The sequence below is a fragment of the Aythya fuligula genome, chromosome 1 (assembly GCF_009819795.1).
Source record: "Aythya fuligula isolate bAytFul2 chromosome 1, bAytFul2.pri, whole genome shotgun sequence".
Taxonomy (NCBI): domain Eukaryota; kingdom Metazoa; phylum Chordata; class Aves; order Anseriformes; family Anatidae; genus Aythya; species Aythya fuligula.
The window spans coordinates 96880551-96906849 of NC_045559.1; the positions used below are offsets into that span (position 1 = coordinate 96880551).

Consider the following 26299-nt stretch of genomic DNA (forward strand, 5'->3'; position numbering starts at 1 on the left):
AGAATCAGTTGCTGAAAGGTAGTAGACAACTTCTTAGGGGTTTGTCCAAGGCTTGAATCTCCATGAAATGGGACATCTAACTTCCCAATGATATGTCAGTCTCCCAGTTTTTATGGCCGCTCAAATAATTATAACTGGTATCTGTCCCAGCCCTATTAAACATACAAGATTACATCTGCAGATCAATGTTTGATTTTGACATTCCTTAAAACTCAAAACTGTGCACATAAAAAAAATAAACCCACTAAACCCAGCCATTAACACCTACATTCCTTCTGAGTTTAAGGGACATTTTTTTTTAACTGCTGAAAACTACTGCAAAGGGGAAAATAGCCATGTTCCTGATATATACACTGTGCCTACAGAAGAACTATCAAATCAATAGAATTGCCACCATACTTTCCAAGACACTTCATAGAAAATCTGCTTTTTTTGCTTTAATTTGAATGACCACTCAAATTCTTAATGGGTGGAAGAGAGATGAAGCACAATCATTTGAGACCATTACACTTAATTCCCTTAGAGCATCCTGTCATACCCCCATTGCTCCCCTCCACCATATTTTGAAGAGGGACTGTTATACACTGAAACTTTATCTTCCGCATACAGAAGAGGGGAAGGAGGTTATTAAAGAAGAAATAAAGCAAGTCACACTTGCCACTACAGAGTTCTTCTAATCCAATGACATTGTGTATTTAATCTTGAATTTGCACTCCATCCATTAAGAAACACAACTAGCATGGTATTTATTTTTAGAACATGAAACTGCCAGGTTCTTTCAGAATGTCTTGCTGTATATAATAAACAAGATCTTTTTAAAATACATTCAATAACAGCTTTATCATTCTAACAAGAACATGAACCATCAAGGGTTGCACATAAGATGACTAACTGCAGTCAGGAGAAACTGCTGGTTGTGTTAGGGAAACGAGAAAAAAACAATGTGCAGCTGTCCTGGATGTAAAGAAGATTTTCAATTGTTGAAGGACTTGTATAGATCACATGTGTTTTCCAGCAATCGAGTAACCCCTCTTCCTCGGGTGGTACTTGCTCCATAAAAAGAAGTCTTCACATCACATGGAGAATCACCTATTAAATTAAATAAAGCTTACAAAAGAAATAAGCCCTCAAAGCTTGCATAAACTAATGTAATTATCCTTCATATGCTGTAAAGCTGAATGTATTCAAGAGTCCTAATGCAAGAAATGAGAGCCATGTTCTGTCCTCCGAAAACATCAAGTCCACGATCTCACAATTTATAATTGGAACAGTTTCAGCATTTAATTCAGTATGTATTTTCCATGCAGAAAATAAGCTGCAAACTCAGAATTCTTACTTGTCTTAAACTCTATTCTGTTCCTCTCTGAAGATTAACCATGAATTGCCCAGATGAACTGAGTGCACATGCTTTTTATTAGGAACATCTTAGCTCCAAAAAGATGACCTTAAATAAGCAGTTTTTAAAAGCCCTGTTGTAACAGAATACTTACAACAGATACCAGCTGAATTTGCACATGACTTAGGAGCAAAAAAGTGTTTTAAAGATGGCCCTGCCGCAAAGCGCCTATGCATGTAAGAAGGGACTTCACATAACAGGAAAATGAGAGTTTAAGTCAGTAACAACATTTTTAAAGAAGACTAAGTTTAGATAGACTTTCTGACCATAAGTTTCTGTCCAGTAAGAAAAGGGCAGTTCTTTCATCTTCAGAAGTTGAATGATATCTGCAACTGTATACTCTCTATAGTAAGCTCATGCAGAGCTAAATAACCTTTACATCACTGACAGACATCTTCTCTACCCATAAATTTGAAAAAGCAGCAATTGGATTAAGTTTAAATACCCTTTCCCTTTATAAATGGAGAAATCTCAAACTCACAACTAGAAGGGACATGTTCTTGATCCTGACTTGGAGAAACAGCGTATCTGTCATATTGAGAACTCTCAGCCTTCATTTTCTGTATGAAGAAACAAACATGTAAAACAATAGATTTGTCTTCCAAAACGAAATATGCCCAGCTATTCATGATACCTAGGGGTTAGTCAAAATTGACCACAAAAAATAGCCCACCTACAGATTGTTTTCTCAGTCTGCCTAGTACACTACACAGAAGACAGCATCCAAAATGAAAACAGATCTTCTGAAATCAGCCAGTTTGTTCTGTCTAAAACACCCAAGTTAACTAGAAATAACACAGGAAACTAATTTAAAGAAACTGACCTGAAAACGTCCAGCATCCAGTATTACCCTATTGATATTTCTATTTCCACTGGAATCGCAGTCTTGAAGAGGTAGGTGAGTGGCTGTCAGTGGGACTCCATACACACCAGCTAAAGATTTACTGATGCAATAACTTGACCAAGAAAATAAAGAAATCAAGAGAAGTTTTGTTAAGAGGGATGTAGTGCTTAACAGAAGCACAGCATTCTTAGTTCATCACAGCCACAGACTGTGATGTACGGAGATGACAGAGGGCAGGGTGTTGTCACAGAAGCTAGATAGTGACCCTGAATCCTTCTAAGACCACCAGCTTATTCTACAACTACACCTGAAATTAACAGAACTGTTTCCCTACACTATCAAATGCAGCCACTTAATGTGAAAATAAAGTTTCTGGCAAGGCACAGTAATACATAACAGGAGGGTTTTTTAAATGAAAGACTACTCATTACTATTTCTTACAAATAGTGTTATTACTATTGACCAAGATCTTTAATTGCATTTGTTTCCACAATTACTTACTTGCTTTTCCCCCTTCCACCTAACAGATTAGGTAAGCTTATGCTTACCTCTACATTATATGTAGAACAGTATGAAAATATCAGAAGTAGAGATGGACTAAAATAAACTGAGAATTTCCCACCAAACAAGTTTATTAAACATCTGAAGAAAAATAGCAAGTTTTAACATTAATAGCATCTCTCCCAATTCTCCAGTAGTAAGTGGAGGTAGCGATAGGACAAATACAAACCAAGTGATAGACATTACTATCACAGACATTACACTACATTTAAATGCTAATACAGCATAAAACATACAAACAAAAATTAAAGCCACAAATAGAAAAGACCTGGAGGCAGAAGGATTAAATAAAGCTTGAGATTTAGAACCATGGTGCTCAAAGCAGTCACAAAAGCCAGAGCCAAGAAGCACATGTCTATAACAAAATGAAGAATTGTCATACTGTAGGTAACTCCTGTACAATACTCACGCAATTTTCTTACAAGATGCCAAAGCACAGAAAAGTATACCATTTTCTTCATGCCACTTGCACCTACATAAAAATGAAGTTCAGGTCTATTACAGAAGTACCATTAATCAATGCAAATAGTTGGTATGGTCAGAAGGAACGGGAGCCAACATTCAAGATGTTATCTTTTCTCTCAGTGAAAATATACAGTTTAAATTTCACATAGGATCAGCACTCAGTAACAAAGATTTGGTTTATGTAAAGCCAAGAACTGTGCTTAAGTGGCTTTTTACACTGGGGTGGGAGGGAAAAGGAAGAAGAGAGAATCCTATGAGATAAGTGGAATTTAAAAGTAACAATTAGAAGCCTCCCATTAAAGTGGGATAGCTCCTCTTAGTATGAGCAACCCCACCTCCTCCTGCAAATTAATGTTTTAAAGTACACTTTTCCATTCCATTCTTGAAAAGGTCTCCCACTACTGTGATGATACTCATGGAAATGGAAAAATGACTGACAATACAGATGTAAAGAGTGACACTGATTTACAAGTGATCTCAAAATCCACACCGTAAACAGACTATGAATAAGTTTTAGTTGGTTTAAAAAAAAAAAGATCGTATTACTAGTTCTTACTTAAAACAGTAAGAGTAAAAAGTTCAGGTATGTATCTTAGTAAACGACATCAGTGCTAAATATTCCCCTGCAACACCACTAACTACATATTGATTCTTCGTAGAAACACAAGGATCTAAAAGGAGCAAGAATTCTGTTCAAGACATGTAGGGAAAGAAAGAAAACACCAATCTGACAAAGTAAGTGCATTCCAGAGCTGTACAAAGAGCATTCCTTCAGGAGAAAAGATCCCACTTAACTCTTAAGCTTAAGAATTTGATTACTGCCACTAGCATGCATACCTAGGCCTTCATCACAGTTGCAGCATGAGGTACGTAGTAACAGCTAGCGTCCCATCCTAATTACAATTTAGATTCTGAATATTCTCACTTCCATGATTTCCAGTTAAGTATCACAATATATTTAATTCCCTTTTTTAACCAGGCCCCAGACTCAGCATGTGAAAGCCATCAATCTTCACACATTTTTTTTTTTTTTGAAAAACATGGATTTCACATTTCCTATTGCAGTCACACTGTGATAAAAAGCATTTCTGATTAGAAGTTTGCTGGAGATTTTAGCCTAGTAGTGCATAAACTGTATGTAGGACACCAAGACATGTCAGAGTAATACCCATTTCCACAAAAAAAAAGAAGCCAACATACCTGGTATTACTGGAAAAATCCCACAAGACAGCATCTAGCTCTCTACACACCCAAGTCTTGGATGGCTCTTTTTGATATTTCTTCTGGTACAGTTTTATTACCAGGTCTTCCACAGTAAGAAGCTCCAGATGGCTCTCAATGCCTGTAGCTCAGAGGAGATCCAGGTCAGAACAGAAAAGCCAGCTGAGCAGAATGTTCACACTTTTCAGCTAGTCCTTGTTCACTATTCAGCCTCTTCACTGAACCTCAAAGCTAATGTAAACCTCAACAAATTATTCATTCCACTAGTTGTATTAGTAACATTTGGCTTCCTAGCAAAGCAGGTCCTGTATTCCCACAATTTTCTCTTCCTCAGTAATTATATAGCCTACCTACAGGCCATCTTTCCTCAGAAGCTGTTAGCTTTCCCATCTATTACCACACACATCTTCACAGTAATCTCACTGTCACTGCTGCTCCTTTAACTGGCTGAGCAAGAAATAGTGCATTGTTCTGTGGATGTGCTCATTACCCAGTTAGCTGACTGACCACACAGTAGTTATTTGGAGGAAAAGAAGAAGGAGTAGCACACCAAGTAGTTCTAGCTATCAGTACCAGCTTTTATGAAACCTTTGAGACCTGAACTCCTGACTAATCCATAATTACATAATAAGGCCCAAACAGGTTGATTTCCCACCTGCTACACTAGCCATTCGTTCAAGACACCAGGTTATTCGGAATCTGTCATCAGACTAGAGAAAAGAAAATTTCAGTCACTTTCAAGAAGTATATACAAGTAAAGTATAGAATTTTGACATCTGCAACACCTCTGGCTGCACCTTAAGTAGTCACCTCCAAAACAAAAGACCGTGTTTGTGTACAACCTTCCTGAAAATTCCATTGACTTGGAATCTAATAGCAAGGCAGACTTACAACCAAACCTTAGGAGAAATTTGACCGACATCTGGGAACAAGTTAACAGTTAACCCATGCTACAGCTATTTCCACTAACTGCTGTATAGTATTTTTGCATGCACATTTCTTCAGAGTCCTGTATTTATGGATGGAATCCAAGATCTTGATCCTCTTCTCCTGTTATGAATTAGCATCAGGCTTCAATAGAATGAAAATAGTCATCATGAAGCTTGAACTCCTCTGAACCCCAATGTTTTGTTTCATACACTGGCAACTCAGTGAAACAAGTAAATTAAGATTTATGGTATTCTCATGGCAAAAAAAAAGACATTAAAATGTGAAAACAGCCCTAGAAAAGCCAGATTATTTGACTAATATTCAGCACAATGAATTTAAGTACAGTCTTAAAAACCCTTAACCTAAGTCAAAACATTAGACTACACTAGAACCAGACATGCAGGCTGAAAATAACAAGGCAAAAAACTCAGTCTAATTTATAAAACCACTAGTTTCTTTTCCTAAACAGGGTGGGAGTACATGTGAGTGGGTGGGTGTGGGAGAAAAAACAAAAAAGGAATTCTGCTTATTCAGGCTCCCTATTGCTTTTTGTTAATGAAAAAAGCCGGAATCACTACAAGAAAGTTAAAAATCACTGAACTTTTAAAATAGGACTGCTTCTTCCTATATTAGAACTTGGAAATCCCCCTCCCTGCCCCAACAAGCTGATTATGGTTTAGAGCGAAGTCTCTCCCTTGATTGTCCAGTGGAAGAAAATTTACAGATTTCAATTTAGAGTGCCTTACTTTGACCTTGACCATACCCTGCAGAAAAAGCGAGGCCAACCACCTCCGTCTGGCTGGGCAAACTCGAGAAGTTCACGTAAGACAACTGGGTAACAGGTACGTGAAAGATGAAATCCAGATATAGGGATCTTATGAGTGGCATCACCTAATGAAGGTAGAAGGGGGGGGAAGTTACGAGAAATCATTCTTTAAATGATAGTCCCACCCAACCTCCCTTTGTATCTTTTTATATACATGCATGTACACACACACACCTCTTCTCTACAGGCAGCATCTGTGATATCCGTGATTAAACTATCAAAACCTTGTTTCCGACAGCAAAAGACTAGTTGGTCTGGGCTGTGAGCAGACACGCACACTTACTCCCTCTTAAAAGGCCATTATCTAAATATTTGACATAGGGTAACATGGGCCAAGTTTGTTCCTTCTGCACAAAAGGGGAGGAAGTGTACTAACAGAAACAACCTGGAATGTATAAACACTGCTTAAGAGCACAAGGGAAACAAGGCAGTCAAGAGCTCTGCCATTTGTGGATACAAGAAACTTGCAAAGTGACTGCAACAAGCTGTTCTATCACCCCTTTTTTGTCAAAACTTGAGATGAAGTTCCCAGAAAGATAAACCAGGAAAGAACCTCCCAGAAGATGTACAAAACAAGTAGATATAGATCAGATAAGCCAAGTCTCAAACTGAACACTCTTGCATACCACTCTTCCTCTGTTGATACTCACTAGCAGTCTGGCAGTGGTACCGAAAACCACGTGGTGGTACTTCTGCAAAAAAACATAAGGGAGGGGAGAAAAAGAACAACCATCATCCAGCACCACCATGACAGATCCTTAACTCCAAACTATGCACCGCATTTTGATTTAGAGAATGGAACAGCTTCATCTTCCCCTGTGGCACTGTACAAGTACCACAGCTATTTTTGAAAAAATTATTTTCAGTTGTACGTATCTGAGAAAAAAGTATATATTGTATAGCATTTATGTTTAGGTCCAAGACATACGTTCCTTGCATGAAATACAGAGCACAAATATCAGAAGTGCCTTATGGATTTACTCTACCCTCCCTGAAGCTTCATGCAGTCCTAGCACTTAAGTACATCTTCAGAAAAAAGCAGCACTGCTCAGATATTGTGAGTAGAAGTCCAATCACTTACAGTCAAATAAATATGTCTTAATACCAGAAATCTAATCTGGGCAGCAGCAACTGACATTAAATAGCCTCCCTCTTAATGCAGAAGATGAACTCTTTGTTGTCTACCCTTCTTTGGAAATCACCTGGATCTATGAAGTGATGGAAGTCAGCCATTATGCCGTCCTGCAGGGAGTACTTGACACACCCAATCTCACAAGGAAGGAAGCGCTGCTCACAGTGGGATGGCAGCTTGCCATGACTGTAAATGTTCAGGAAATAGAAGATGTCTGCAACCACAGCTGATAGGAAGAAAAAAAAAAAAAACATTTTCAGAAGAGTAACTAGAAGTTACAGCAAGCCATCCTGGAGTCACCTCATCCAGTGAAAACTTTTGTGCACTTTGTCATAGAACTGAGTAAAGTACGGTAATGACCAAGTGAAGCACACAGATGGAGAAAGACATGTGAGATGACAAGGTAACTGATACTTATGCAAGAGTTGGACATATCAGTAGTCTATTCCTTTTTATGATAGTCTTCTTCTCCTACAGGGTGAGGAGACCTAAAATCATGTTGCTAACTGGAAAGCAGCATTGCAAGCTCAATTCATTAAGTTAGATCAGTTAAGTGAGCTGGTACTAACCTACAGTACAAGGAGATGGGAAGAATTCTACTAAGGATCACTTCTCACTACATGAACTCCTGAAGAAGGTAAAAATACCCGAGGGAAGCATAAGAAAAAATTTATAATCTACTGTGAAAAATACTATACACCCTAAAGCTTAATGTTCAATGAATGCCACGTAACATTCCCAATGAAGTTTTAAAATATTTATTTCATCCCTACGCTTACGTTCTGCCCTTACCAAAAAAGGTTATTTATTCTACTATATAGGGAGAACTACATAGTGAGGTATCATAGTGAGGTATCTGTGTTTTTAAACACAGAAATGATGTTGTGGGTCAGATTTTATGGAATTCAACACCATCTATCCTAAATTTGAATTCTGGTGCTCTCTTGCATGGGTCTTAATCTCTGCAAGCTCCAGGAGAGATATCTCTTAGGTGCAACTGCTTTCCTTATGAAAAAATGGATATAGGTATGGACAACCATGCAGAATTTTTACTGAGAAATATTAAGAAGCATCATCATTATAAAATGCATCTCAGTTGTCCCTTAACTTTCAACTGAATAAGAGCAGTTATGCTCTTATATATTATTTATATATATATATATATATATATATATATACACTCTTATATATATTAAGCATGGATTCTGGCAGAGAGCAAACTAACAGGTGTTATACTTTTTAAATTGAGCTACTCTTCCCTGACCCTCTATAACCATGAAAATATTGAGAACAGTTCAAGGGGCTTCTTAAGTAAAAAGCTTGAGCAGAGACATAAGCAAACAGTACAGAAATAGCTTACATTAAGTGGCTGATTAACTTACCTTGTAAGCACTACCATTTTACCATTTTTGAGAAAAAAATGATAATTTGTTGGGGGAAATATTGCAGATGTGTTCATTACTCAATTCCAATCAAAACATCCACTTGAAGACAAGGTAAATATAGGAAAAGTTTAGGTTTCAAGAGTTCTTTTAATAAGCCAGGATGTTATAAAAGCATTGACCAAGTACATATCCACTCTTTTTCTCCCAAAGAGGCCAGGTCATCATTTTCTCTAACACTTGTTAGATATCAAAGTTCAAACTTTGTACAATTTCTCACTCTTTGAACTTGGCAGAAACATTCCTTTATTCTGAAGTTGGGTTACCCTTGTAAGTTACAAATGTCAGAATGATCTTTTTCTTAAAAGCCTTGAAAGAATTGTAAAGAAAGTATTAGTAGCTATACAACCATTAAGCTAAAGAAAAAAAACACCAGAGGATAGAATTATTTCAGGCAAGGCAGAAGGACATTTGCACTGACTTCTCTCAATGCAATGAAAAAGTTTTTATTTTTTTTCTGCAGGCCTACACCATTACTTTAAGAACAAACACACACTTGACATGGAGAGCTATTGAAAAAAATTAAAATGTCCTTTGTATAGGTACCACTCAGAATATCTATAAAAAGCAAGCTTTTATCAAACAGAATCAACTACTGTAAGATTAGTATACCCTGATCACTCTTCCACGACATAGCAGAGGCATCAGGAAAAGAAGTAACTCTGTGTACCACAGTGGTCAGACAGCCAGGTGCTGGATGATCCAGATTAGGCATCTGGAAAAGATAAAATAATTAAAAATCAGTCTACTAACTGCCAGTAAAATCCCTCACCTCGTTCTATTAGAGGAAGATCTTATGTCCATTACTAGTCGTGGCTAGGTGGAACAAATCTATCATTTATGTACAAGTGCCTATGTACTTGCAGACTGGGACGGCAAGATTTCTCTTCCAACAAAGGATAGTTGTCTTAATACCTTGGCTAACTCACAACTGGAAAGAACCACAGCTATTTAGTTAAAATCTAATACAAGTATAAAAGTTTTAATTTTGTTAGGTTCAACTACTTGTTGCACAGGAGGAAGTCCTCCAACTGGAATTTCAAACAATACATAAACTTGATGAAAAAGTTTGCCACAAATATTATTTGTCTTTGACTAGGAATGGCATTCATGAAAACCTGGTAAAGCCTCAATTCATCAGACTGGTACATAGCAAGTAAGAGGGGCTCACAGGCCTGTTAAGTAAAATATTGCACATTCATGCATGCTTTTAAGAAGGCAGGGAGATTTGGGCATCTGCCTAGACACATGACAGGCTTACAGGATTCAATCATTCAAGGCCCAAATTGTGAATAACATCCACATCTAGGTACACAAATTCCAGATGATCATCTTTGCCTGACAAGCTCTCATAGTTATCAGTTTAAGCTATTTAAAAGGAGGAATTAGTCCCACCCATGTTAGCTTTGGTCATCTTCAAAAGTTGACCAAGACCTTTCACTATGCAAAATAACTGTAGTTTCCTGTGTGCCCAAGTACAAGTAATAAAATAAGATCACAGTTTCAAATGCACAGTCCTGTATTTCCACTGGCAGGCAATGAGGATGATATGCTTTATTTTAGTAAAGCAATTATTCTTTTCCTGATTAAAGCATTCTAAAATGCTACCTCGTGTTGAACAAAATATGCATCTCCATTTATGACTTAGTGGTTGTTTCGTGTTGCTCTCCATTATGTATGAACATTTAACTTCATTAATTATACACCCCTCACCTGCTAAAAATAACACAATCATATTTTAAGTCTTTTCCTATATATGCAGGCCCCCAAATCAGAAGACACTGCCTAACATGTTCTTACTAGTCCAAATTATTTAACTCAACTAATCCAGATTTACTAGTTATTCCAAACTACAGTCATCCTACCATTCTCTCTGTCACATTAGCACTTTCATGTCCCAAGACTTACCCTCACCAGTAATTCATGGCCTGTATACAGTAATACAGAATGAAGAAGTAAATGCATTATTATCCACATACTGAATCAGGCTCTTTGCTTTGACATAGAAGTTTTTATGCTGACAACCAAGACAGGAATAAAATAAGCTTTGTGCCACCTTACATAATTCAAACTCCAAGGAAAACTTCAGGGACCTGCTGGGAGAGCGCTATAAGCTGAACATTGGTGTAGTCAGAAAACTAACTACTAACTCCTACATTGAGATTTTGTCCTTCACCACTATTTTCTCCATAATCAAACCAATCTAAAACTAATGGCAAGCAATTTTTTTTTTGTGTGTGTGCAGGCTGTAACATTTCATTGACCTGGTCTACCACCGAGCCCCTCACTCAAGAACACCAAATCAGCTGCTTGTAAAATGTACTGACTTTCAGGCTATCAGACAAGAATGACCTAAATTAAGGACATCCACAAAGTAAAGGTAACACAAACCTGTGACTAAAAACCATGCTAATTTACCATATTATAAATAAAACACATTTTAAATCAGACACTGCAAAATACTGCTAAACATAAAACCAAGCCATTAGAGAACAATGTTTTAGTAGCTAAAAGAGTAAGAAGAACAAGCTGTGGTTATTTAAAGAGGTACAGAGTACTCCCACCAGCAAGTCACACCAGAACAATTTTCTGTTTAAATTTCACAATACTTAGGGCTACCACATAAACCATAATTTCCAGAAGTCTGAGGTTAGGAGTACAGGTAATCTCCTATAGCGTCCCACCTTGCCAAACCCAAGCAACACTTCACTTCCCAAAAGGTGTTAATTTCTGAGCATTTACCTCCTTTTTTGTCTTCTGTGATTTCTTTTTCTTCCACTTTTGAGCCCTCTCATTATATGCCATCTTTTCCTCTTCTGTCAGCAACTTGAAAGAAAGCCAATTATTAATAAGTTTTTACTACTTCCTTCTAGTAGTTACACAAATCAAGTGTTTTACACTGTTTTTCAAAAGGAAGCTATCAGTACTTTGCAAAAATTGCTAACTGGTATCATCAAATCAAGCATTTTGGGCAGCTCTGTCTCTTACAAAGCCATTAAGCTTTGATTCAGAGCACCTGGTAAGCACATACACTTAGAGCACCTTCAGAAGAGGGCAAGCTGGCTCTGTCACAGCATGGAGGTCTCCTGAAGCTCCTCTCACCAGCCAGGGGTGCCACCACCCATTGCCCACAAGACAGATGTCCTCCCCTGCAGCTGCGGACGACAGGGTGGGAGTAATTCTTAACCAAAATCAGATAGAGCTGCTCAAGGCTGAAGAGGTAAGGCTGTGCTAAGCAGACAGCAGCTGGGACACCACCTAACTCCCCCTCTCACAAGCACCGTATCAGTGTTTTACCACCACACGTGCCACGATCAACTCATAGCTGTCAGTTTGCCACCACCAAGAGGTGCTGGGGCAAAATTCATACAGTTGCCCTCCCTCCTACCCCCTTCCAACATAACAGCGTTAACCCAAAGCCCTTCTCTCCTAAAAGTAGGGCTCAGCCCAGCTCCCTTGCCCTCACCGCCCAGTCCTTGGCGCAATGTGGGATGGCGTCGGCCACGCATGCCACGGGCAGCCCACACTGCTGCAGCTTGGGCAGCTGGTCACGGGCAAACAAGTAGTAGGGGCTGCGGAAGCCCCTGGAGCACGACATGGCCGCCGCCGCCACCTGCCTGGCCTCCTCCTTCTCCTCCTCCTAGCCTCGCCTTATCCTCCTGGCCTATCCTTGTCCTCCTGGCCTGCCCTTGCTGCTGGCAACCGGCGTTTGCTGGAGGAGTGGGCTGGGTTCCTAACACACGTTTTATAGGGGCGGTGGGCGCCGCCTGGGGGCGGTGGGCAGGAGAGGTGGCCGTCATGCCCAGCTGCTCCCCCGGGAGGCGGTGACAGCCCCGGGATGGCCGGCAGCGGGCGAGGAGCGAGAATGGGGGTTAGTGCCTTGCCACAGCAGCAGAGAGTGGCAGGTGGCGTTTTGGTTTGTTTTGTTATGTTTTCTGCTGCATTGTTTGGGGTTGCAAGCATTCCTCTCCCTAATGTCCGGTTCAATAGGTCTTCCGGCATCTGCCGAGATGGAAACACAATAAAAATGCAGTCTGTTATTGCCAGTGACCACATGTGGTCCTCGGCTGGTCCTGGCACTGCGTTCCTGCGTGGAAACGAAGGCTTCCCCGGGATGCACTTTGCTCTGCCTGGGCTGGGGTCACCCCCTGCTCTTGGCTCAAACTCCCCTGGAGGAGCCGTACTCTTGCTGCTCCTGGCAGCACGGTGTAGTAAGAGGCCTGTTGTGGCCTGGGGGAAGTACCTGCAACCAGTAGTAAGCAATGATCTCTGCATATTCCCCTGTCCCACATACATCTGGTGCCACGCATTGTAGATATGTAATTCAAGTCTTCTATTTCTTTTATTTGTTTACATGTACAAACATCTGTATTCATAAGTGAGCGTAGTGACTCTGTAAGGATTTTACTAAATTTAATATATAACATTATTCAGAGTGGGAAGGTATAGGGGTATATTTTTAATTTGAAAAATCAGTATATTGCCACTTTGTGAGGGTGGGGAGCCTGCCTTTGGAATTTTTGCAAGAACTTGGTGCAAGCTATTGCTGCCATTGAACACCAGCTTGTCCTGTAGGGATGGGCACTGCTGACAAGGTGCTTGCCCTGCAGCCTCCATGATCACCCTGAGCTCCTGCCTTGCCTTTCCTTCTGGAGCAGCCTGGCTCTTGCTGCTCCCTGACAGTGACCTCAGGAGGAGCCGGTGCTCCATGAGACAGGATCAGGGTGATGTGCCTGCTCTGACACATCCAGTAGTGCTCAAAGTGCTGCCAGGGCCCGGATTTCTGAGTGAGAATACGGGGTGACAGATAACAGGAGTGGAGGCCCTCACAGGAGGGATACAGGAGGGAGTGGGGGAGAAGTGAAGACCAGCTTCACACCAGAGGCCTGGGTTTAGTTTTGAGATACAAAGCAGAAGAGTGGAGGAGGTGAGGGAGCATGCATATGTTTGGAAAGGCAGACTTGCACTTGCTTATTAAAAAATACTTTGGGAGCGCATATTTTGCAAAACTGTGAACGCTGTCCAGACTTTCATCTATCTCATTGACATAATTGACATTTCCTTCACTGAAAGTTTGCATACTGAGCCACAGTTCACATAAAATAAAGGGTGATCTGCATCATCTTGATAGGCAGGGTGAGTTGCTTCCCTCCTTAAGCTTTCTATCAATCTCTCTCAAAAAGTAAGTGATCGTGACTTGTCTTAGTGTGTTAATTTTATATGTATATGTATCCATAACTGGCCACAGAAGATAGTTTAATCAGTTTACAGAAGGGATTGTGAAATGTGGTTGCCTGCACCAGAGGACCCAAAATTCAACCTGAAGCAGGGTTGCCAATGTGTCAGTGTCAGCAAAGGCTCAGATTAAATTTTGGCCAGGTTTTTCTTGCCCCAGGTGTGTGATATCTCCCACATTCCTCACTGTTCCTTTTGTCTTTGGGGGCCATCTTGATGGGGGACCATCTTCAGTATGTGGTTGCAGTTCCTACAGAGCCTGCATGATGTAGCAGAACATGAACCAGCACACTACGCTTATTCAGCTAACTTCAGTGAATTTACCCCAGCAATCGCAATAAAGATGGATGGTACAGCCTTGACTTGGAAGATTCTTTCCCATCCTCTATTCCAGAGTCCTTTTGAATTTACTGTAAATTTGGACATGAGGATATAAAACAGTGACGAAGACTTCAATGCATTTCATTGGAAAACTGCTTTTTCCCTTCAGTCTGTCTGCCTTCGTCATCTTCTGGTTACGTAACTGTGAGTCTTTATCTCCAAAGGAGGTAGCTGCTGTGTAGGCTTAGATCTTTGGCTCAGCTAATTATGTTTGTCACTGCTGGAACCACTGGCAGGTAAGGTCAGATCACATAGCTCTTGCATCTTACTGGTGGCTGGTTTCCTCTGAAGGTTAAAAAATGCTGGTGCAGTTTAGTCTTTTGGAGGCTTTTCTGTCTTGCTCAAATCCAATGAAACAATTTGTTTTATGCTGCCTATGAAGCACTTACTTACTGAATTTGCTGTTAAATTTACAGGAGGAGCCAATCACATTGTTAAAAACATATGAAGTCATAAGGTAAAGTCAATGAGAATAGAAGATCATGTTTAAAGTCACTGTCATTCTTGTGGAAAATTACTTGTATCCAGGACTAGTCCTTGATACGTTAGTTTAAATCTCTGAAGAGAGACTGCAAGAAATAACTTACATCTTTTAAATACAAACTTCTGCAGAGTCTATTTTTTTAGCCAGAAGGGCAAATATTGCTGTTGTGTTACTATATGAGTTGTTGCTAGGAGTACATCTGTGCACAGTTGCTTTATTTTCCTTCACACCATGTTCTTTTCTTGTGTGCAGTTTTGTGACCCACCCTCTAAGAGCCCATCCTCTTAAAAAAATTAGATAATGTGTGCATCAACTCTTTAAAGAAGACAAGACTCCACTAATAGCTCTCCTAGGGCTAGAGGTGTGGTTGGAAAATAAAATTCATAAGCAGTGAAGAGAAAGAATTATCCTACGTGGATTTGGGAGAGAGAAAAAAGAGGGAAAAGGTCATCTTTGGAGCACCATGTCATCAGTATTCTTGGCTGGGACCCTGGGGAGCTCCCTGTGTTTTAACTGGAAACTCATGTTTTAACTGTTTGATTGTCTGCTGTTTAACTTAGCTGGCAAAGGAGTTCTCCAGACCATTTATGGTGATTTGTAAGTCACATTGGGGCCATTCCAGGGAATAAAAGCAAGGGTTGTGCCAGTGTTTAAGTATTATTTTTAAAGTACTTAATTCAATTAAATGACTTGATATGCCAACACCTAACTCTTAAATAGCTGGCCTTGGAAACCCAGCTCCACAACTGGGGACCTGCGCTTTCTCATCAATACATGTAGTTCGTTAGATGTCTCAAAATAGGGTCTACATACATTGAAAGAGAAAAACTATTTGAAACTTTTCTGTCAGTAATGCATTTTCATTCATTCAGGATTCATGGCTATCATCTTCCTTCCAAGATGTGTCTTACAGTTGTTCCTTAGAAAGAATGAGCAAAGATATTCTGCACAAAACTTGGCAACTACATCTGCTGCTACCCAGTGATCTGCTGCTTTGGGGCTAGCGCCCTGTCCCACAGAGTGGGAAATATTTGGTGTTCTTGTTAGGGAATTCGAGAGAGATCCAGCTTTTCTATGGCCCTGGCCCACCCCAGTGGGTCACTTGGTTTTGTCCACTTGGGTCTCTCCAGTCACTGGCACCAAGGCACCCAGGTCCTCTGACCCATCTGAGTCTCATCACTGGTGCTCAGATCCCTCATACACGCACATACACACAAAATACAGTCCCTCACCCAGGAAAAGAGCTAGAAATGAATTTAATTAGAAGATAGGACAGCCTGTGCTGAGCAGGCGCAGGGCATGGCCAGACAAGCACATCAAACTGTTGACATGCAACCAGCTCTTCTTATTCCCTCATCCCTCCCTTTCCCCACACTTGTTCCTTCCCAAATCACCTAGCTCCCTCCTTTTCTCTGCTTTTGATTCCCCCCCTAAATGTCCCATAGGAAGTCCTGTGCAATCCTGAACTGCTCTTGCCCTTCATCCCGCAATGTGTCCTATATTCCTGGGCTGCAGTCCCAAAGTTGCTGTGGTGTTGACTTGATGTGTTTCACTCCTGAACCCAGGGGCTGTCTGAAACAGCGCTGGCAGGGGTCCAGACAAGTTGTTCCTTCCCCTCAGTTCTAAATTTGGGATTCTACCTGCCCTTTTGTTCCTGTGCTTCTCTGGACTAGTGGAGGTGGGCCTTTGATGGGCTGATGGCTTTTGTGATGGGCTAGGGAGGAGCCAGGGTGGGGTATTATCTGGGCTACCCCCATGCTATTGTCTCCCTGCACTCCTTTGTGGGTGTGCAGATGAGCTTTTGTCACATAATTTTGCAGTTTGTATCTTTCTCAGCCTGGTAAAGGAGCTTTTAGACCTGTGGCAGTTTCCCTGGAGAGTGATGTAAAATGGGAACTTTGGCTTTCCAGTCCGGTAGTTATTACTGGTTTATATGTAGTGCATAAGCATTTCAGGAACCAGAACCTTCAGGCTGTCCCTCCCTCAGGCAAATGATTTAAGCAGTCCACTATTAGCAGTCAGCTTTTCTCTTGGTCTTACTCCTGATCTAATGAATCTTGGGTTTCTTTCTGAATGGTGTCACAACTGCAAAAGGAGTGGAGAATGCCGTTCCCCTCAGCTGTGTGACTGAGGATGTAACTTTGGACACCTAAGAGTCACGAGGCCTTTTTACAAAAAGTAAGCCACATGCCCCTGCCTTGTTCCCTCGCCTGCCTTTGCAGGGCTTCACTGAGTGTTGGACGTCTTGTGAATGTCTTGGATCAGGCCTCACAGGTGACATTGGCATCTTTCTTCCAGGTTTTGAGGGGGCCTCAAGTGGGTGCTGCTATGCTTCTGTCTACTCTTCAGAAATACTAGCTTTTGTGCTGGGAATTGCAGTGCAGCAGGTGATGTGGCTGTGGGATGCATGGTGCTTGCTGGGCATGTGCTGTTTCACCGCTGACCAGTGTGTCCCTGAAGCACTCAACATATTACAAGGTACATGTCAACCAGCTGCCTGTGTGGGGTGCAGCTGCATCCCGTCTATGCCATGTATTCCAAATATCTTTAATGCTGTGGCTCCAGTGAAGCCACCACGTTGTTCCAGTATCCTGGACAAATACTGGACATCCTTAATATTTGGTAAGACCTCAACTAAGTTTTCAGGTGGAAAGCTTCAAGTTGGCCATGACAACCCACATGTATGTAAGCCTTAGGTTGGGTTCTTTGCTTAATGTCTTATATGCCCACGACAGTCTGGACACACAGGGAAGCAAAATTGTAAGTGTATAGTCAGTCAACTTTGACAAATGTCTCAAATTGCTGCTGAATGAGGGGTTTTTAGATTGCAGTTCTACAGTTTGGTACTGAAAAATTTCCAAAGTCTTTGTTTTGGATCTGGCCCTAAATAGGATGACCCATGTGATTATAGACCTGTCAGACTGATGAGGATCCCAGGCAAGAGAATAGAATTACTGATACAGGAGTTGCTTCAGTAATGAATTAAAGAAAACTAATGTAATTAATGTCAATCAACCTGGGTTTGCAGAGAAATAGATTCTGTCACGTTAGTTTGTAATTGCATCAGAGATATTAACTGTGGTTCCTAAAGGTAATGCATTCAGACACGTGTGAGGCATATGACTCGACCACACAACACTAAATCAAGGAAACAGAATGACACAGAGACAATGTGGTCCCCAGTAAATGCATTAAAACATTAGCTTAGGATGTCTCAAAACGTAATTTTACAGGAGGAATTGTTATTGCACGTTTTCAGCAGGATTCCTCTTATGCCATTTCTTGGCTGTGTGCTACTAAATATTTAATACCATTGAAACAAACATCCAGTTGTCACGGACGCTTGCAAATGATACAAAGATGGAGGGAATAGTTAGGAATGAGTGTGACGGAGTGGGATATCCACCAAATGGGATCTCCCCAGGTGATGCTATGTCAAAAGGACTAACGGTTCATCCCTGGAAGGAAAACGAAGTATCAGCAGTGGAGATGATGCTGTAGTACATCTGCTTTCATACTTTCAGCAGCTGTGCCTGGGATCCTCTCTCCAGATCTGGTGTTAGCTCCAGAATATAGCAAAATAACAAAAGTCTGTTGAACTTCCAAAGAAAACGTTAAAGGGTGCTTTGATCACAGTCATTGCCTCTGTTCAGAAATCCCCTAAGAAGACTTTTCCATCTGGCTAGGCAGTACTAGAAGTTGGATGAAATTAGGTGCTGGGTGATGTCTCTTCCAACTCGAAGTAGTCTGTAATTCTTTTTCTAACAGATAAGCTGTGGTTCAAACAGGATGTAGTGTGGCAAAGTGGTGTGATTTGTTTCATTAAGAAAGCTGGATAAGACTATCACAGCTGAATCCCAGTTCCCAGAAGGTATTTGTGCTGCCACCGTTTCTCTGTAGCCAACAATCACAGACAATTTAACAACTTGTTATATCCTTGGCTAACTGTAGATATGAAGTAGAGTTTGTCTTGTTTCAATTCTGTGTATTTTTTGAGTACAGTGACACATAAAAGATTATGAGCTGGGAGGATTCACTTTTGAATGTGTACTTGTATACTAACCTCACAAAACATTACTGCTGATATGCACTTAGTATTTTATTTAAGTGCAAATTTTAGGTCCCATCTCAAAGCATAGCAAATAGAAACTGTGATTTTTGGTGTCTAAGAAAGAATCAGGAACAGCATGGGAAATTTATATGGAGGAGTGAATATTGTAGAAAGATGCTATTCTCTTTTTTTTTTGTATAATGCTGAATTGATATTACAGATACGCATATCCTATGTTCTCACTGGAATGAGAAAATCAAGTTTCTCCATTAAGCATTTTAAATGTTAGTTGTTACAAACGACATGGTTAAGAATAAAAGCAGTTTATATATCCATATCACCCACTCCTGATGTTAATGGGAAGTAAAAGCTCCATATCACTGTGCGATCAAATGTAGCCAGGCAGCTGAGAAAAAATAGCATATACAGAGAGAATGCATATATTTCTGCAATGTCTTGCTGTGAAGCTATTGAAGATTAATAAGAGATTCCAGGGTAACAAAGCAAATGAGGAAAAGTTTTAGTTAGTAGCTATTCTGAAGAGACTCACTAAACACTGTGGTTTGATGATGTGTCACTTAATAGCTTCTGTAATGTGCTGGTCTCAGTACTAAATCAAGAGAATAGTGCCTAATGGCTGAATCTAGTATGACATCCCAGAAAGCTGTTGAAAACAGTTTGTATGGTAATTTCTACCAAGGAAATTCAGGGAGCTGAATGGATATACAAAAGTACTCATGAAGAGAAATATTTTCATGCGACATGTCAGGTTTTTGGGGATGTTGCCAAGATGGATCATTCTGAGTGAGGTGCTAGTGTATATCATTCCAGATTCGGGAAACATACTAAAAAGCTGATTCTGCTTATCAACAGAGGAAATGACCACAAAAGACTGGTACTGGAAGATCAAAGAAGGAAGGGAGGAATTAAGTAGTTTGCAAGAAGAGAAGAAAGCCATCAGTTACTACAGCGTGAGTAACAAGAAGTGAGTTTGTTTGTTTCTGTATTGCTCAACTGAATTTTGCATGATCCCATTGCTTAGAGAACTGCTCCCAGGTGGTGTTGAGGTATCACTTACATCAAACAGTGTTGTAGAGTGGTATTCTTCCAGTTCAGTCTGGGGCTAAATTGTGCAGGATAGCCCCAGAGAACTGTTTTTCAGGGGACAAAGAATCCCTGCTGGACTGCAGGTTGAAGTGATCTGGGTAATTGGTTAGGAATTCACCCACTGTCCGAAGGTGAAATGGGGCTAACTGTGGTAGTGCACCTTCCTGTCTACAAGACTTGGCTAAAATGAAAGCGAACATCCCTATGTTACCTATTAAGCCAGCGCAGATGTTGCAATATTCAGATCAAAGGTCTACAGAGATCTGGAACATCTATTCCAGGCTCAGACATCTATTAATCCATCATACATGTATATATACAAATGACAGCTCACTTTACGTGAAAAAGAACCGTACACTGAGTTTGAGTATATGAAAATTTCAAAGCAGCTATAAATCTAACGTTACATGCAAAACAATGGTGCTTCCATGTATTGAAAATCTTTCCTTCCTTTGTTGTGAGTCAAAAGTTTAGCAAAACCGTTGTATGCCAAATTTATTTGCAAAAGCTGGAGTAGATTAAAAAAAAAATAGCAGGGAGTAGCTAACAATAGTGATACATAAGGGATTGTCCTACTCCCAACCTTTAACATATGAGATAATATCACATCAACGTTGTCTCAGGAAACTGGTTCAGCCTCCTGCCCAATTAAGTTACAGAAAGGCAAGGCACAGGGATTTCACTTGAATTTTTGAGGGTTATTAAGAAAAATGATTGAGGGAGGGAGAGAAAAAATAGCTTTGTGTTCACCTTTCAGGAGCATTAGTTCAGTGCATACAAACCTTCATGGATTATATGCTACAGATGTTTAATCATGGTGAGGTAAGCACTCAGATGTTCTGAAGTATCATGTCACCATGAGTTTTCTGGAACTCCATGTATTTCTTGAGGCTGAAGTTGCAGCTCTAATAAGAGTTTCTACTTTGCCTTTCAGCTGTGAGTATGCACAAGGGCAGTCAGGTGTCAGATCTCTGAGAGCTGAAGGAGAACAGCACTGTGCTGCTGGGTACCTATGCTATTTACATAGTGAGGTCTTAGTTCTTAATTGTGGCTTTTAGCTGGTACTGCAAAACAATTAAACTAATATATTGGGTCAGAGGAACCTTCTGAGCCCCAAAAGGTCAGGAGACTATTTGGGGATGGGTGTGTATTTCTTTTTAAGTAATGCTGAATAAAAACAAACTTCTATTTGAAGTGTATTTTTAAATAACATTGAATAGCTTGGAATAAAACACTTAAAAACAGACCGGCTGCCTTGGGATTGTCTCCTTGCCCAAATCCACTATAACTACATTAGCAGAGGAACTGCAACTGTTCAAAAACAACCAAAATGTTTCAACACATCTTTTATCACAGCAAACATGCTGTTTTGCTTTTTCACTTGGAAATTATTGATCTATTTTTGCTCACTGGTTTGAAAAAAGCTTATTTTGCCTGTAGAGTTCAGTCTGAAAGGCAAAATTAAAAGGAATCTACAGGCAATTGGAAAATACCTGCTAGAATGCAAATAGCTTATAAAGTTTTACTGCAGGCATCACTTGCAGGGTGCCTTTAGCAGAGGGACACACCTCGTTCTGCTCCCCCTGGGGCCCAACTTGCTGTTAGAAAATCAGGATTGTTTATGTTCTTTGGCAGATTTCGGATGAGAAGAGGTTGAAGACCACTCCCTTCTCCCATGTGGGTCACTGACATCTGCAGAATCCACACTTCGGTTACGAATGCAAGCCAAGCCCCTGGAAGAAAACGCCTCGAGGATGAGCAGCACACAGAGGGGATCTGTGCTGGTGAGGGCCGTGTTGGAAGGTGCTGCTCTTTGGTGCTGACCCACCAAAAGTTTAGTGGGTGGCATTGGTGGTAGGGTGATGGTTGGACCAGATGATCTCGGAGGTCTTTTCCAACCTTAACGATTCTGTGAAAACAAGTCGCTGTTCAGTCGGCTGGGAGCCCCTGAGCAGTCCCCCCGACTCCCACCGCCTTCTTTCTCTCTCGCCCGGAGTTCACAAGTTTGAAGCGCGCCGTGTCCGCATGTGGGGCCGCGCTGCGTTCATTTCGGAGCACCACCCGTCCCCTTACAAAACCATCTCCCACAGCACCACATCTACTCGGCGGCTCCCTCGGGACAACCTCCCTCCCCTTCCAACCCCGTGTTTGGCCTGAAAGCCATAAACCCCAACCCGGGACGCCTCCTCCTCAGCTCCGCTCCACCGAAAATGACGGCAATTACGGCCGCGGCCCCCCGCCCGCCTCCCGGCCAGCGGCGGGGGCGGCCCCGGCGGCGGGGGAGGAGCCGAGGGGAGCCGATCCGAGCCGTGCAGAGCGGCTCCGAGCCCTGCTGAGCCGATCCGATCCCAGCCGATCCCAGCCCAGCCACACGCAGCCAGCCCGGGCAGCGGCTCCCCCGCGGCATGGTGGCCGCCGGCCCGCCAGAAGATGGAGGGGCACGTCCTGGGCTGGATCGTCCTGCTGTGGCTCGCAGGTAGGCGGGGGGCGGCCCCGAGGGCTCCCGGAGGGTTTTTTGGGGAGACTTTGGAGGGGGGGGGGGGGGAAATCTCCTCAGCCACCCGGTCGGGAGCGATCGGGGGAACTTGTCCGCCGCTGTCCCGGCCGCGCAGCGCAGCGCAGGAGCGCGGGGAGGGGGCTGCCCTGCCCTGCCCCGCCTCGGTGGGCTTGGGGTCGGGGCTGGGGTCAGGACCCGGCCTGTGGGGCGGCGGTGCCCGGCCCTTTGTGAGCCCCGGACCGGGCCGTCCCCCCGGCACGGCTCCCCGGGCCCCCCGGGCAGGGGGGAGCACAGCAGGGCTCCGGGGTGGGGAAGGGCAGGGGCTGAGCTGAGGGCAGCGAGGGGAGGGGAGGGGAGGGCAGCAGGGGATGGTTGTGCCTCCCGGCCGGAGCAGCAGCCAGGCGCAGGAGGCTGTGGAAAAGGCTGCAGCAGGCTGGCTGAGCCGGGGAGGCTGGCTACAGGCTCGGGGAAGCAGCAGAAGCAGTTGGATTTCACACCGCCACCGATGTATCCCAGAAAAAAAAAAAAAAAAAAAAAAGAGAGACCTCAGGCTCTTCCCTCTTCCTCTTCAGATTTAGGATTCACAAGCAGTAAATTCGGCTTTTAGTCATAACACCTCTCTCCCACCACCCACCCACCCCTTTCCTTGCTTTTTCACTCTGAGTCATCTTCAGCGCTGGTGCCTGCCTACTGCTCCCTTCCAGGGTTTCACGGCCTCATCTGGGGCTCATCTTCCCTCCCTCCCCGCCTCCGTCCCTGCCATTTGGCTGCTTCCGAATGTATCCCACTTCTGTGAGTTGGTCTGGAGTGCCAGCGCACCCACAACTACCGCTCCTTCCCTACTCGCTGTAGTAGCGTACTGATAAATAGCATCCAGGGACTGGTAACGGGGCGCAAGGTGTAGATAAACACATTACATTCCTCCTTCTTTTTAAAGAGCTTCGTTATCTGGACGTGTCTGGCCAAATCAGGACTTTTCCATCAAGCTAAAAGGCTGGGCTGTTGACACCTTTCTCCCTCCATTAGAGGCAGCTGGTGATTGCTGGCAGCGTCCGCCCTGTGGAGCGTGCAGGGTCTGTGCAGAGCGAGGTACCGCTGCGGTAGGAAGACCTTCCAGTCTCCTCTAGTCCTGGGCTTTGGCGACAGGACTGCCTGCTGCTGCTGCTGCTGCTGGTGTCGACCGCAGGCAGGCAGAGGCTTCTGGCAGGCAACAGGTTAGCCGTGCGCTGAGAGATGGAGGCAGCCGGTGTCAGCTTGCTCCCCTCCAGCCGCTGCCACCCAGGGATAGAGCAGGCGCCACCGGCCTTTTTTTGTGTCCGAAAGAAAGCAAATAAGCAAAGGTGTGTGTGTGTGAGCGAGTGAGTGTGTGCGTGGAAAAGGGAGAGAGGCAAGCAAACATGGATTCAAGATTTTCTTCTCCCCAGTGGCTGTGCAAAGGAATGAAAGGTCTGTATCGAGGTAAGGAGCCCTAATCCAGCCGGAGCAGCGCTCTGCTCTGGGAAAGAGGAGTGGGGGCTGGGAGGTGGAGGGGCCAGGGTAGGAGACTGAGCCTGCAAGACAGGGAGGAAGCAGGGAGACAAAAGGGAGCAAGAAAGAGAGGGAGGCTCTCGCCCCCTGCTCTCCCCTCCTCCCTCCTCTAGGTGGGCTGAGAAATTTCTAATCAGCACTTGCAGTTCCTTTCCTCCCAGCAATAATGCCTCTCTGTCCTTTGTTTGTCTTTAATTTTTGGCTCTTGCGTTTATCTTTTGTTTGGTTTTGCATTGACTTCTTACTGCAAATTCAAAAAAATCCCGTGTGAAGTATGATGGGCTTGTTTCAGCTTCTCTTCTGCCCTACTCTCCCACATGCCTAAAGCTTGTGTTTTAATAACAACAGCAAAAGGATGAAGAGCAGGTCATCCATTATACCTTCGTGTGAAGTGGTGTGGGTTGGGATAAGTGCAGGACTATTTGACTGGGGTTGGAAAAAGAAGGTACAGTTTGTCAAGTATCTCTAGGCCCCTCTGTAAAGCTGGTTCTCATAAACTACCAGGTGTTGCTTGACTCTGGGGTGAATTTTCCCCTCGCGTTTACCATCATTCTTATTAATGCAGTAATTCATAACGCATTTAAAACTAGAGGGAAGTGTTGCACTGGAGCCTGAACTCTGGTTTTACCCGCAGAACAGGCAGAGCACACTTTCTTTTCCTTTCAAGACTCAGCCTAAGCCTGGAAAGGTTATGGTTAGGAGACCGTGCACATTAAAATGTGACCTCTCCCTGTGAAGTCATTTTCCTCCGGTAATTTAGCACTCAGTGCCTGTTTGCTTTCTCTGTGCAGAAGAGCCACTGCAAAGCCATGATGTAATACAAAGGTAGGTAGATTTACTACCCTGCTTTTCCCCTCTACAGTTTGGAAGGGCAGGCAGAAGGGGCACAGTGGAGTATGGTTGTGCTTTGCTGTTCCCTGGCTGACTGAGCAGATTCCCTGGGAAGGCAGGAAAATGGATGGATTGTTTGATCTATTTTGATTTAAACTATTCATCTGACTTCCCTCAATTGGCTGCACCCAGCATAAGCTTAGTGTAGCTGGGAAGAAACCTCACATTTTCATTACTTTTTGTTCCTGGGAGATCACCCTGGCGGAGGACTGGTAGTGATGGAAATCCCAATGCCATCTCAAGAACAGGTGTCATGGCTCACTGTTACAAGGCTTGGATAGACTCTTTCCATCTCTTGATTTAATTCTCAGGCTTCTGGTGGTGACCGGTTGCTGAGTGGTCGTTCTGGAAGAGCAAGAAAGTCCAAGTCTACTGCAGTCGGTTTGCAGAGTCCGATCTGTACCTTAATGGAGAGTTTTTGTATTGAGGTTCTGTGCTGGGTGTGCAAGGCTGTGTTTTCCTGCGACTGCTTTGGTTTTGCACCTGCCCAGGTTAAGCAGTTTAGGAGCCGAAAGTCTCTGTTTTGCTTTGGAGCTGTATAAAGCAGTGCCGTCTGTCCACCTCAGCTGACCTATTTAGGCATTGGTTTTCTGCTGGCTAAAAAAAGTTGACGATTAGTGGCTATGGAGCTAAGAACACAAGTCTGGTAGCAACTAGACCAAGACGTAATTAATTTCCCATAAACTACTCAGTCTGCTGGTGATGGCTTTTGCTGGTTAATTGCATGGATTGGATGTAACCCAGCCTGAGTAGGCAAGAATCTGTACAATGCTATCTCAGTGATCCTACTTGCTCTCCGTTCACTTGATTGCATCTCTGCGTATCATCTCTGATTTCCAGTCTCAAAGCCCAGCCCTTCAATGTCCGAAATTAGGCTAGATCCACATTTGAAAATGTGGACCGAGTACCTGTATTCAGGGGAGGGAGGGGAAAGAATACAGTTGATGGGCAGTAGCCAAGGCACAATAGAAACAGATACAGCATCCTTTTACACATTAGTTTATTTTGTTTGCAGAAGTGGTAGAGACCAGGAGGAGCCCCTTGGCTTTTACCTATGAACATAAGTTTTTCTGCCAAAGCCCTTAAGCCCTTAAGTGTAGGCTAGGGGTTCAGGGTGTAAGGACTTTCTGTTCTCCCATATGCGTATCTGGCACTCATACCCGTAAAGATGCATAAAATTCAGGGGCGTAATTTCTGTAGTTTCATAGCATCAGCCATGCTGCCTCAGGCAAATGGTGATGTGGGCCAAATAATAGCAAAGGAAGAGATATGGCAATGCATGCACAGATAAGGAGACCCATGCTGACCT

At 42.8% G+C, this 26299-nt stretch overlaps 2 protein-coding genes across 6 annotated transcripts in view; one reads left to right on the forward strand and one right to left on the reverse strand.

The window, feature by feature from the left end:
- Positions 1-906: 906 nt before the first annotated feature.
- On the reverse strand, positions 907-12415 carry MAEL (maelstrom spermatogenic transposon silencer). The gene is made up of 12 exons (XM_032207629.1): positions 12284-12415; positions 11560-11643; positions 9430-9532; positions 7446-7601; positions 6894-6935; positions 6181-6308; positions 5143-5197; positions 4467-4608; positions 3211-3273; positions 2220-2352; positions 1878-1956; positions 907-1089 (listed from the first exon to the last, which is right to left on the reverse strand). Exons 1-12 carry the CDS (start codon positions 12413-12415, stop codon positions 974-976), a joined length of 1233 nt encoding a protein of 410 aa, XP_032063520.1. The 3' UTR covers positions 907-973.
- Positions 12416-22379: 9964 nt separating this feature from the next.
- Positions 22380-26299, forward strand: part of ILDR2 (immunoglobulin like domain containing receptor 2) — a 34976-nt gene continuing 31056 nt past the window's right edge. For all 5 annotated transcript variants that reach the window (XM_032207754.1, XM_032207755.1, XM_032207756.1 and 2 more), the window contains exon 1: positions 22380-22551. In XM_032207754.1, the coding sequence (XP_032063645.1) occupies positions 22506-22551 (46 nt within the window). In that variant the 5' untranslated portion in view covers positions 22380-22505. The remainder of the gene's footprint in view (positions 22552-26299) is intronic.